The 11,629-nt window shown below is 42.5% G+C and overlaps 1 protein-coding gene across 1 annotated transcript in view; it reads right to left on the bottom strand.

Moving 5' to 3' along the window:
- Positions 1-1,248: 1,248 nt before the first annotated feature.
- Positions 1,249-11,629, bottom strand: part of LOC113650459 (envoplakin-like) — an 18,145-nt gene continuing 7,764 nt past the window's right edge. The window contains exons 11-21 of the mRNA XM_047815664.1: positions 11,326-11,469; positions 10,377-10,531; positions 9,942-10,236; positions 8,634-8,812; positions 8,346-8,484; positions 7,326-7,519; positions 6,703-6,853; positions 6,084-6,167; positions 5,840-5,947; positions 5,661-5,753; positions 1,249-4,939 (exon numbers count right to left, since the gene is read on the bottom strand). Of these exons, the coding sequence (XP_047671620.1) occupies positions 1,481-4,939; positions 5,661-5,753; positions 5,840-5,947; positions 6,084-6,167; positions 6,703-6,853; positions 7,326-7,519; positions 8,346-8,484; positions 8,634-8,812; positions 9,942-10,236; positions 10,377-10,531; positions 11,326-11,469 (5,001 nt within the window). The 3' untranslated portion in view covers positions 1,249-1,480. The remainder of the gene's footprint in view (positions 4,940-5,660; positions 5,754-5,839; positions 5,948-6,083; positions 6,168-6,702; positions 6,854-7,325; positions 7,520-8,345; positions 8,485-8,633; positions 8,813-9,941; positions 10,237-10,376; positions 10,532-11,325; positions 11,470-11,629) is intronic.

Genomic DNA, 11,629 nt, shown 5'->3' on the forward strand with positions numbered 1-11,629 from the left:
GGTCTATCTAGAGCTCTGAAATTACCCCATTACTTTGATTCCCTAACGATGCGGCCATGCTTTATGATACATTATATCTGTATCTGAGACTAGTTCATTCTCCTGTGTTATTCCACAGGCTCACAGACCGGTGAGGCTCACAGACCGGTGAGGCTCACACCTTCTCATGCCTCTGCACAAGCTTCTAGAGTAATGTTTATTTTTGTGTTTTTCTAGACCGTTATCTAGGTGTTATATGTTAGAAAACGTAACAAAGCAATAAGAAAGATATTCCAAAAAAGTACAATACAGTAGTACTGTAGTGTAAACAAGTAAACAACTATAATGTCCTTATTATCAATAGTGCGTGTTAAATTTGTATGCTGTTTTTATGGCATTAGTTATACCTGATATTCATACAGTGAATACAAAGAATCCTAAACACAGTTTTAATGGGCGTCAACAAAAATATTTATATTGATTTCTGATTATAGTGCTCTCCTGATATTATGTTTAGGACCCATAGTCTGATAAAGTTGTTGTCAGATCTACATATAAAAACACATTAATAACTGAACTGAACCATAAATCATTTGATACGGTGTTATCTCATGCACCCAAAATCATGTTAATCAGAATCAGACTGCTTTCAATGTTAGCTGTGGATTTCAGCTTGTGTTGCTGAATAAACTGAATAAAATGGCCTTTTATATTTTTCGTATACTTTATTCTTGTTCGACATTTTGTTAGATGATATATTACTGTAAAAGACGTATACCATAATAAAGTATATGAATGTATATTTTTTTTCTTTGATCTAAACATTCATTCATTCATTTTCTACCGCTTATCTGAACTACCTCGGGTCACGGGGAGCCTGTGCCTATCTCAGGCATCATCGGGCATCGAGGCAGGATACACCCTGGACGGAGTGCCAACCCATCACAAGGCACACACACACTCTCATTCACTCACACACTCACACACTACGGACAATTTTCCAGAGATGCCAATCAACCTACCATGCATGTCTTTGAACCAGGGGAGGAAACCAGAGTACCCGGAGGAAACCCCCGAGGCACGGGGAGAACATGCAAACTCCACACACACAAGGCGGAGGCGGGAATCGAACCCCCAACCCTGGAGGTGTGAGGCGAACATGCTAACCACTAAGCCACCGTGCCCCCCATGTAAACATTTACATACCAAAAAAAAAAATGCATAAAAATGCTATAAAATGCAGACAGCGATAAGAGACGCAGACAAATGTGGCGTAAATAGATCTTGTTTATTGAAAGTTGCCATATTATGAATTCAAACAAAAAATGATGGAAAAGAACAACACCAAAGAAAGGTTTACCCCAAATCATTACACTCACTAAAATAATCCAAATGGAGTTAAGTAACCCAAAGACCCTTCGTTGTCTGAGCATATAGCGTTAAATCAGACAACACAAACTACACAAACAGGTTAATTTTTTTTTTTGTCTAAATGTAAGCATTACTTTCTCCTAACGAATGAAGAGGCATGGCTGCTGGAAAATGAGCTGTAATCATTGGAGTCAGTAGATGCTACTGGGAGCAGGAGGAGTCCAGAAGACGAATCCTTCTTGCACAGTGCCATGGCTTCCTTGTATGTCATTCTAGACTTTGTAATAGGGTTGATCAAATCCTTCAGCATTTTGCCATCATCTTCGATCTCTTTAGCTGTTTTTTCGTCGATCAGTTTAGCAGAAATGGCCATTTGTAAGCTAATCCGACCGGCTTTGTTGGGGTCTACCAGGCCACCTGTGAGATGTTGGACTTCCATGGACCACCTGGCATTCTCATTTGAGATCCATCCTCTCTGAGCTGCAGTCCATACTGGCAGGCGCTCTTTGGTTACGGGGTCCTCGAAACCTGTAAAGGCCTTTTGGGCACTGAGGAGCCTGCTCATGTGACTTGCTTCAATGAGGCCACGTTCTGTAGCCTTGTGGACCGAGTAGCGTTCCTTTTGGTTAAGGTCAATAATCCCTCCTGTGGCTGCTTGTGCTTCAAGAAGCTTCAGAGCCGTTTCTGGATCAATCAATTTACGAGTCATGGCACTTCTCAAAGACATGTTACCTTTAGTTGTGGTGTCCAGAACACCAGAAATTGGTAAGGTGTCCTCCACATAGGTGGTGCTGCTTAAATTGCTAGTGCTTGAGGATAAAGAGCTTTTACGTGTTAAAGAGTTAAAGCCGTAGCTGTTTACAGAGGTTGAGGATGAGGTTGAGCTTGACATCTGTTTTTCATGCAAGGTCACTATACTTGTTTGTTTTTCTCCTGCAACCTTTAGAGAAAACTCTGAGATGGGAATTTTGCCCTGTTTATACTGCTGAAGATCATACTGGGTCAATCTGCCTTCTTTCAGTGCCTCTTTGATGGAGTACATCTTCCCACTCTTGCAATCCCTTAAAATGGAGGTTTCACCATCAGGCCCAGAACTTGTGATTTCCTCCCAACTGCACTCAAGTGTCTGCAAGTGGATATAATGGCTTCGGTCGATAATACCTTGCATATAGGCATCATAAGGTGACATATCTTTTCCAGTCTCCGGATGCAGAATTGTAATTTTGGTCTTTTTTGTAGTTTCTGTTGTGTGCGTCTCAGATTGATCCTCCTTTTTCAAGGCCTCCCGCAGTTGAATGATGGTGGTCTCCCTTTGATGTATTTGTTCTTTTACAGAAAGGATTTCCTTTTCTATACTCTGTATCTCAGTCTCCAGCTTTAAGACCTTTTGTTTGTATATTTGAGACTTCTCACTTAGTAATTTGGTCTCATTCTGAAAGGATATAGTGATCTCCTGCCTTTCAGTTTCCAATTTCTTCAGCATCCGAATATGTTCCTCCCTCTCTCTCAGAAGTGCATCCCTGTTTGAGATAAGTGTGGTCTCCTCTCTGGAGCAACTGGTCACTGAGGTTTGGATACGAGTAAACTTAACGCTCACTTGCTGGATTTCCTCCTCCTTATTTCGTATCGCGCTCCTGAGTTGTAACAATTCAGCTCTCAGACGATCTCTCTGAATCTCTACAGTTTGGTCTCTCTCAAGCCTGATTACCTCCTTATAGACTATCTTCTCCACAGATTTTTCCTTGGAAAGGACATCTATTTGTACTTTCAGGTTTCGAATATCCCTTTCCATGGAAATGACCTTGGCGTTCGCCTCTTCGATCTCAGTACGAAGATCCTTAATTAGCAAGTCCATTTTGGCATCTCTTTCTATTTTTATGACCTCCTCAATAATGACCTTCTCCTCAGGAGGTGGTGCGCTCTCAAATTCATGAATACGAGACCTGATTTGCCTAAGTTCTGTCTCCACGAGGATCTTCTGTTGGCGAACATCTATCGTCTGAGTCATTCTCTGTTCCAATTCCAAAACAATGGCTCTCCATTTCCTCACTTCAGTCTCTATTTCCAAACGAGACTTGCTTTCCACCTCAAGATTTTTTTTCAACTGTTCATACATAATAATCTGGTTTTGGTCCTTCTGGACAATTATAACTTCTTTGTATATAATTTTCTCTTCGACTTTCTGTGTCTCAAGCACGGTGTACTTCTGGTGAAGATCATAGAGGTTTTCTTCTACGATGCGACAGAGCTGAAGTTCTTCTTGTAGCATTTTTCTCAATCGTTCAACCTCTTTCTCCAGAAGAGGATCGTTCTCGTATCTGATCACTTCCCTTGTAACAACTTGTAGCTGAACCTTGGATCGCTCTACCTTCCATTCCTCTCTCTCTTTGCGTATAATGGTCAGTTGTTCCAGCGTAGTTTGGTAGGCAGCCTGCAGGAGGACCAGTTTTTGTTTCAGCCTCGTTATCTCCTGAATCATTTCTGGACTCCTCTCTTCTTTTATAATTTCATTTACAACTTCTTTTATTTCCACACGGGGTTTCTCGGAACGCAAACTGTTAAGGTCTACCATCACCACGGTTATCCTACTCTCTGCTTCGGCACGCTTTGCATACCATTCCTGAATCTCTTTTTTCAATTGCCTTATAATTGCCTCAGTTTCAGGGCTAACTCTATAGATTTCATGAACGATCTCCTTGACTTCAATCCTTTGTGTCACTGTCTCTACTTGACTATATCGTGTTTTTAGGGTGCTAATTTCTGTTATCAAGATATTTATTTCATGGCTTATTTGCTCCAGGCTTGTACGGAGAATCCTGGACTCATTTACGAGCTCTTGGTCTTGTTCTACCTTCACTATCTCCTTTATGACTACCTGAGGTTGGATAGTGGGGATCAGTATCTCCAGTTTGTTGATCTGACTTCGCAAGAGAAAGATTTCCTCGCTGAAACTTTTGGATCTGAGTTCGATCTCAGTTATTTCCTCCTTCAACTTACTTACAGCTTTCAGCATCTCGGGATTTCTTTCCACTCTCACCACCTCCTTCTTTATCACTCTTTCTCTGATTATTGGTGGCTTATTCATCAAGATAGTGATTTCCGTGCTTCTCTGCACTATGTCAGTTTCCCGAATTCTGATTTCTTCTCTTATCTTCCGCATCTCTTCTCTGATGAATACTGCCTCCTTTTCCAGTACAGGATCCCTTGCAAACTCAGTCATCACCTTGTTACACAGCTTTGGTTTGACGTTGGTCATTTTATGGTCCACGGTGATTAGTTTCTTATTGACTACTTCAATCTCACGTTGAAGTACAGAGTGTTTCGAGATCTCTTCCTCAATGGATTTCTTCATATTTCTAAGGTCGACCTCCAGGTTGGGATTGCGGTAGTACTGCACTGTCTCTTTCTCTTCCACTCGCTCGACTCCACGCCGGTTTTTGAGAGACATCCGCCTAGTTCGGTATGATTCGATTTCATTTTCGGTATGAATGCGTCTGGAGATCTCATCTGTCAGCTCCTTTTTCAGGCCATCCACCTCATCCGTTTGACTCTGCTGGTACACCACTACCTTGTTCACAATTACTTCCTTCTGTAAATTTGGTCAAACAAGAAAAAAAAATCTGTAGGTATTTAAATAATACACAATTAACAATTTAGTTCCCAATACTTTATACAATGATCTTATACCTGCTCTTAGCTCTAATTACCCTTTCAGAAGAGGAGAATCTGAAACAAACTGGCCTGTATCTTATAAACCCTTTTACCCAGAAGGTGGTGGATAAACCATGGTGTGCTGGGAATCATCTCTCCACAGCGAATCATCTCTCTCCACCTATCCCTATCTCCTGCATCCTCAACACTTGCAACCACTAGCTTCTTATCCTCATTATTTACATCCATATACCTCCTCTTGGCAGCTCCATGTCCAACATTCTCCTACCAATATACTCACTCTCCCTTCTCTGAACGTGACGTCACGTGACGTCACGTGAAAATAAAAAATTAGCACAACATTGACATGTGACATATCAAAACACTCGGCCCTATGTGGGGAACTTCCTCAAGAGTATTTGGATGACGTCACATGCTCGTCTCCACTAGCCTCCAAATGTTTTGGCACCCTAGCTTTCTGTCCTCTTGCCTCCAAACGTAACACTGATCCTTATGTCCACATTACTACGATAAAGTACTGATCGATTTTAGCCTTGTAAATTAGCTTTCCTGGCAACTAAATTGTGGAAATGCTCACTGATGAATTAATTAGTCCACTGATAACTGACCATATCTTATTACCAAGTGTGACACCTCACCTTACTGATGATGCTCCTGGCCAGTCCCATTTTGTAAAGAAGCTGCATGTGCTCTGCCAACAGTTCATGGTATCGCTTCACGATGCTTCTTTCCTAGAAAGTAAATCTAGTGTCGGTTTCATGATATAAAGCAAAATTTGAAAACAAAGCAAAACGACATTTTGTATTTTATAACATACCTTGTTCTGGATCGCTTCGGCAAACGTGAGAGAGTGCCATTTTTTCATATCGGTTTGTTCATAGTGAACAATAGTGTTGCGGTACCTGTAGGTAATGGCCTCGTATTCCTTATAACACAGGAAGAGTAACATTTTAATGAGATCCAGTTAAGATGTCTTGCATGTTTATTATGTATATCTCAGAGGAATAGAGAGACAAATAAAGAAAACTGCAGGTAGGAATAATAAAGATAAAAATACATACCATGAGGATGTTTTGCAGCTCATGAGAGAGAGACAAAAGTTGGTTAATATCATCTGATTTTCTCTTCAGTTCTTCAACGGCCCACTGCAATGAGATTCATATAAAAACTTTCTCAAAATGTTTATGACATATACCTAGTCCCAGTCCTCACAGCAATCACCGTAAAATATCTACCAATATTCGATTTTATTTCATTCCAACCAAGTCAACTCACAAACATCAAATATTCTCATTAATGGGTGCTTGCAAAGCAACATTCTTGTTATCTTGCATACTGATTATTCTTCTTCCAGACAAAACTTCGGCGCGTAACTTGTCCCGCAGCTTTTGTCCTAGACCAATGAATGAGGTGTCAGATCGACCGGCTCTTTGAGGAGAGGAGTGCTATGACTTTTATAAGCGCCTCAACCAACGATGTTCGCACAGCGGACAAAAAAGCGGACAAAAAAATTCCATAGACTTGAATGGGAAATTCCTAAAATTTCACACTGACAACCGAGTGCCGAGATTTGCCACGTGCAAGCACCATTTACTTTTCTTCAGGAAATGTACATTCTAGTTAAAAATACAATTTGCATTCAACAAGTAAGGCTCAATGTAATATAATAACCAAACTGACCTTCTCCGAGTTCTGCTTGGCACTGATTTGAGTCATGGTGTCTTCGGATAACAGCTTGTTGCTTGGCAAGTCGTTGAGGAAGAGGTTGATGGAACGGACGATGCTCTTAAAACTGGAGTACTTATTAGTCAACTCCAACATCAGCTCCAGCCTGTAATCACATGTCCATATTAGAGTTGTTTAACACTTCAGGACAAAAACTAAACTTTGTAATGATTAGAACAAATATTTTCAGACTGAATTTTATAAGACATGCTTTTTAACCCAGAAATAAATGCTTCGGATTATCAGAGATCTCATCTTCAACTTCTATACGAATGCCTCAGTGTAAAATCACTGAGACATTTCAATAAAACTAGAACCCAAAGAAGGGGATATATCTGGATATAATTGGGTACATGGGAATCAAAATAGAGGGACATGGAGGGAAATCAAAAGAAAACACAAGGACAACTGGGAAATGAGCTGCATGTAAAGACCAGGAATGTCCAAGTGTTTAGGAATGATGACAAGATGTCTACTAAAGGTCCAGTTAGGACAGTACAGAAATGAAGATTAAGTTTTTAATGGGAATGATTTTAGAAAAAAACTTTCATGCAGTTCCCTTTATTCCAGGCTCTTACCTCTGCTGTAGCTGGTTGTTGACGTTAGCATAACGGTTCCTGAGGCTTCTAACCTCTGTCTCCTGTCGGTAAATGTCAGGGCAGTACTCCTGAAAACTCTTCTGCAGATGACCACACAGCTGCTTGGTGTTCTCGAGATCCTTGTTCAGTTTCTGGATGTCTTCCTTATGGGCTACAAAATCATTCTCAATGTTCTAAAGAATAAGAGAAACAGATGCAGAAACAGGATTAGGTTTCTTTTACAGGGTTAATCAGGACACTGTTGGGTTTCCGTGGGCCTTTTAACACCTGGTCACTCTGTGTGTTGTCTCTGATCCGATAGCTATCTGATTTGTTAAAACTGTTCCATTTACATCAGGCCACATAAATGCGTCTCGGCGAATCGGGTATCGATCCGATCTTTCTACTCCCGCCCAAAATGCTAATATATTTTACATCATTTCCGGGGTAATTGAAATGGAACACGCTTTGGTGTATGCGGTTGCTACAAAAAAATAGCATTTACTGTTTGCTGCATTTTCGCTGCAGTGCATTTTAAGACCCAACGAGACGCCTGGTCGAAAGATCGGAGCCAGCGCTGGTGGGAAAATATATTTGTTTCTGGCACGATGCACGACTCGTGAGTCACCTGCGAGTGACGTACTTCTGTTCGGGAGGAGTATAGCGCTGACATATGTGGCTTGAACAACCACATGCATTCACACCTGTCCAGTTTCATCTGAAATGCGTCCCAGACCACCTCCTGAAGGGGTTTGAGCGATCAGATTTATATCCGTCTCCAAACCGTTTCGGAGGGCATTTAGACCTGGTCTTTTTACCATCGGATAGCTATCGGATCACAGAAAACGCATGAAGTGACCAGGTGTAAAAAGCCCTTAATGTAGAGCATCATGAATCGGTTATTAGCTGCTGGTGAACAGAGATAGAGGTGTGAGCCCTATGCTGGACAAACAATTCACACCTTTCCACAATAACTCTGGTATAGATGTAAAGCTCACACTCTATACTTCTGCCCCTTACCTCTAGCATGTTAATGTGCTCCTGAATGGCACCAGGCTTGTCGAGGATGATCGTGTCTCGGGCCAGGTTTTCCTCAAGCTCTATCAGAGCCATGCCTACATACTTAATTTGGTTCTCCAAAGTCATAACAGCATGGGCCCTTGAAAAAAGCAAAACCATTTACAAAACTCATGAGATTTCATGTATTTCATGTTTCAGGTTGTGTTGGAGAGCTTCGACCATTCAAGACAATCGTTGCTAGGTTTTTATCCTTTTAGTTAAACCCAAATCTCTCTAAAGTGTACCTACTTTTTGCCATAGAGGTCAGTGAGGAGGGTGAGGTCTTCAATCTTGTTTTTGGCCAAGCTGAGTTTAGAAGAGTAGGACACGGTGGACGGGTTGAGAGATCTAGCGGATAGAAGAGGCTCGATTTCCTTTTGAATCAAAGCTTTCTCTGCCTCCAGATTTTTCAGAGTCTTGACAGCCCTCTAGAACAGATGGCAAAGCAACACATCAGGACTGTGGAATTGTTATGCTACAGTTTCAGTCTTGGAATGTAACAAAAAGAGCATCGTAGTGGAAGAATACATGTAGGAAGATTTTCAGAAGATGACAATGGTGAGCTTCAGGGTGAAACCGGAAGACTTTGGGGTTGTAACAACAGATTTCAAGATGAAGGCCAGTGAGGAGACATACATATGTGTTTAATGAGGATGTGAATGTAATGGGTGCGAGAGTAGAGGATGCAGAGGATAGAGTTAGGCGGAAACTTGATGATTCGCTGTGGGGACCTCTAATGGGAAAAAGCCAAAAGTAGAGAAGAGGAAAAGAAGAAGAACAAAAATTCCAGCATGCCATGATGAGTTTTAGGAGGTAATATCCATCTGTAATGGGAGTTTAAGGCTGTCACAGTGTTTTTTTAGGGAGTTTTAGGATGTAACAATGGAATATTTTGGATGTAAAAAAAACCCCCAGGAGATTACAGTGGGCTTTTACAGGGTTTCTACAGGGTAGTTTCAGGATGCACTTTCAGTAACAGCACGATTCATTCATTCATTCATTCATTCATTCATTTTCTACCGCTTATCCGAGCTTCTCGGGTCACGGGGAGCCTGTGCCTATCTCAGGCGTCATCGGGCATCGAGGCAGGATACACCCTGGACGGAGTGCCAACCCATCACAGGGCACACACACACTCATTCACTCACACACACACACACTACGGACAATCAACCTACCATGCATGTCTTTGGACCGGGGGAGGAAACCGGAGTACCCGGAGGAAACCCCCGAGGCACAGGGAGAACATGCAAACTCCACACACACAAGGCGGAGGCGGGAATCGAACCCCCAACCCTGGAGGTGTGAGGCGAACGTGCTAACCGCTAAGCCACCGTAACAGCAAGATGTGACAGAAATTTGTGGCTATAATGAGGTATTTCAGCATATGACAAGATTTGTGACAACAGTTATAGGCAGAACCACATATGGGTGAGATGGTCAGGTGTCTACATACTTTTGGTCATAGAGTGTAGCTTCAGGCAGGTATTTCAGGTATTTCCGAAATTTTAACGACATGAGTTTCAAAGTGTGGCAGCAATAAATTCAGCATCTTACCTCGTGGTCCCGGATTCGGCCTGCAAGGTCTCCGGTGTGATCAGCTTGAGACAGCGAAGCTCTCAACCTCTCGATCACCTCTTTCTCTAGCTGAAGGAGATCAGCGATGAGTCGGTCCACACGGTTAGTCAGGGGATTGGAGCGAGTTTCCTCCACAGAGCTCGACACGGTCACTTCGGTGTGGGACAAGGAAGTGGACCTTTGAACGACTTTTACTACCTCCACATTCTGCGTCTTTACAGAAGCCTGCAGAGATGTTCTCCTTCTCTTCAGCCCAGCGAATTCATGTTCCAGGCTGCACACAAACACAAGCAAAAAAACTGTGAGTCAGATTGAAAAAAATTTATTTTCAGCAACCGTAGGTTTGGATTTAATGAATTTAATGAAATAAATGATTAATTACTGTTATTGTTATTGTGTCAGTGCATCTCTCACCTCTTGATCCGTTCAATGGCTTCTCTGTCAGGAGGAGGAATGACGAAGCATACTCCAGGAATATGTTTTGTCTCTCCAAGGTTGTTCTTCACCTCCCATGTTTCATCCCTCGGGCTGGACAACAGAGTGTATTTCTCCCTGCGATTTATTGAGGCCTGTACACAGGATCACACACTCAGGTCATCTGAAATGTTCATCAGGGGCAGGTTTCTAAAAGCAGGAACTACACGTTATAGCTTGCCGCAGAACAACAGTTGGTTTTCTAATCAGCTGCAAAGAAATCTGGATGTAGATTTTATCTCTAATAGGATGTTTCATTACAAAGTGGGGTTGAGGTCAGGGCTGTGTGTCTCTGGGGTCATTACAGGTCTGGGGTTCTTCCACTCCGACTGTCTTCATGGAGCTCATTTGGGGCAGGTTCTATACAGCTTGTGACTTTGTGGCAGCACTGAACCACAAATGGGCGTGATGCTCAGGGGTGCACATCAGGGGCGGTTCTAGGGGCGGGGCTACAAGGGCCCTGGCCCCTGCTGAAATCTGATTGGCCCCTGATTGGCCCCCGTTCCATCAATCGCCTACGAGAAGAGCAACCGGAGAATTTTTCACAACAATCACAGATGCAATTCCAACCCTAAACAATTGGCGGCACTCGAGCGTATGAAAAAGAAATGACTGCCGAAATGTATTGTCACCGAACTGAATAAATTATTTTGTGTGCTTGAATGTACCCTGTACTTGGCCCCTGAATGTAACATGTGGCCCCTTAATGGCCCCTGTTACAGAAAAATCCTAGAACTGCCACTGGTGCACATGCTTTTGAACCTATGGGGTGCACATACAGTACTTGTTTATGATATACTCTGTGTGTGTGTGTGTGTGTGTGTGTGTGTGTGTGTGTGTGTGTGTGTGTGTGTGTGTGTGTGTGTGTGATCCAAGGTGTATATGATACCTTATCGGTCTTCCAGTCACACAGGGCCACCACAGAACAGTTGCCATACTGAGCCCTGCGTTGTGGCAGAGGGGGAACTTTGTCACAAAGCTCTTTCAGCTCGATCAGTCTGCGCTCGTTCCTCTGAACCGCTCTCTCCTCTCCCTACACACACACACACACACACACACACACACACACACACACACACACACACACACACACACACACACAAAATGAAATGTATATTTTTCAATCCTAAATTTCATCGGACGTGCAAGTTTATGCCAAATTCTGCACAACGGAGTTCTTATGAATTCGTTCT

The sequence above is a fragment of the Tachysurus fulvidraco genome, chromosome 7 (genome assembly GCF_022655615.1).
Source record: "Tachysurus fulvidraco isolate hzauxx_2018 chromosome 7, HZAU_PFXX_2.0, whole genome shotgun sequence".
Lineage (NCBI taxonomy): Eukaryota > Metazoa > Chordata > Actinopteri > Siluriformes > Bagridae > Tachysurus > Tachysurus fulvidraco.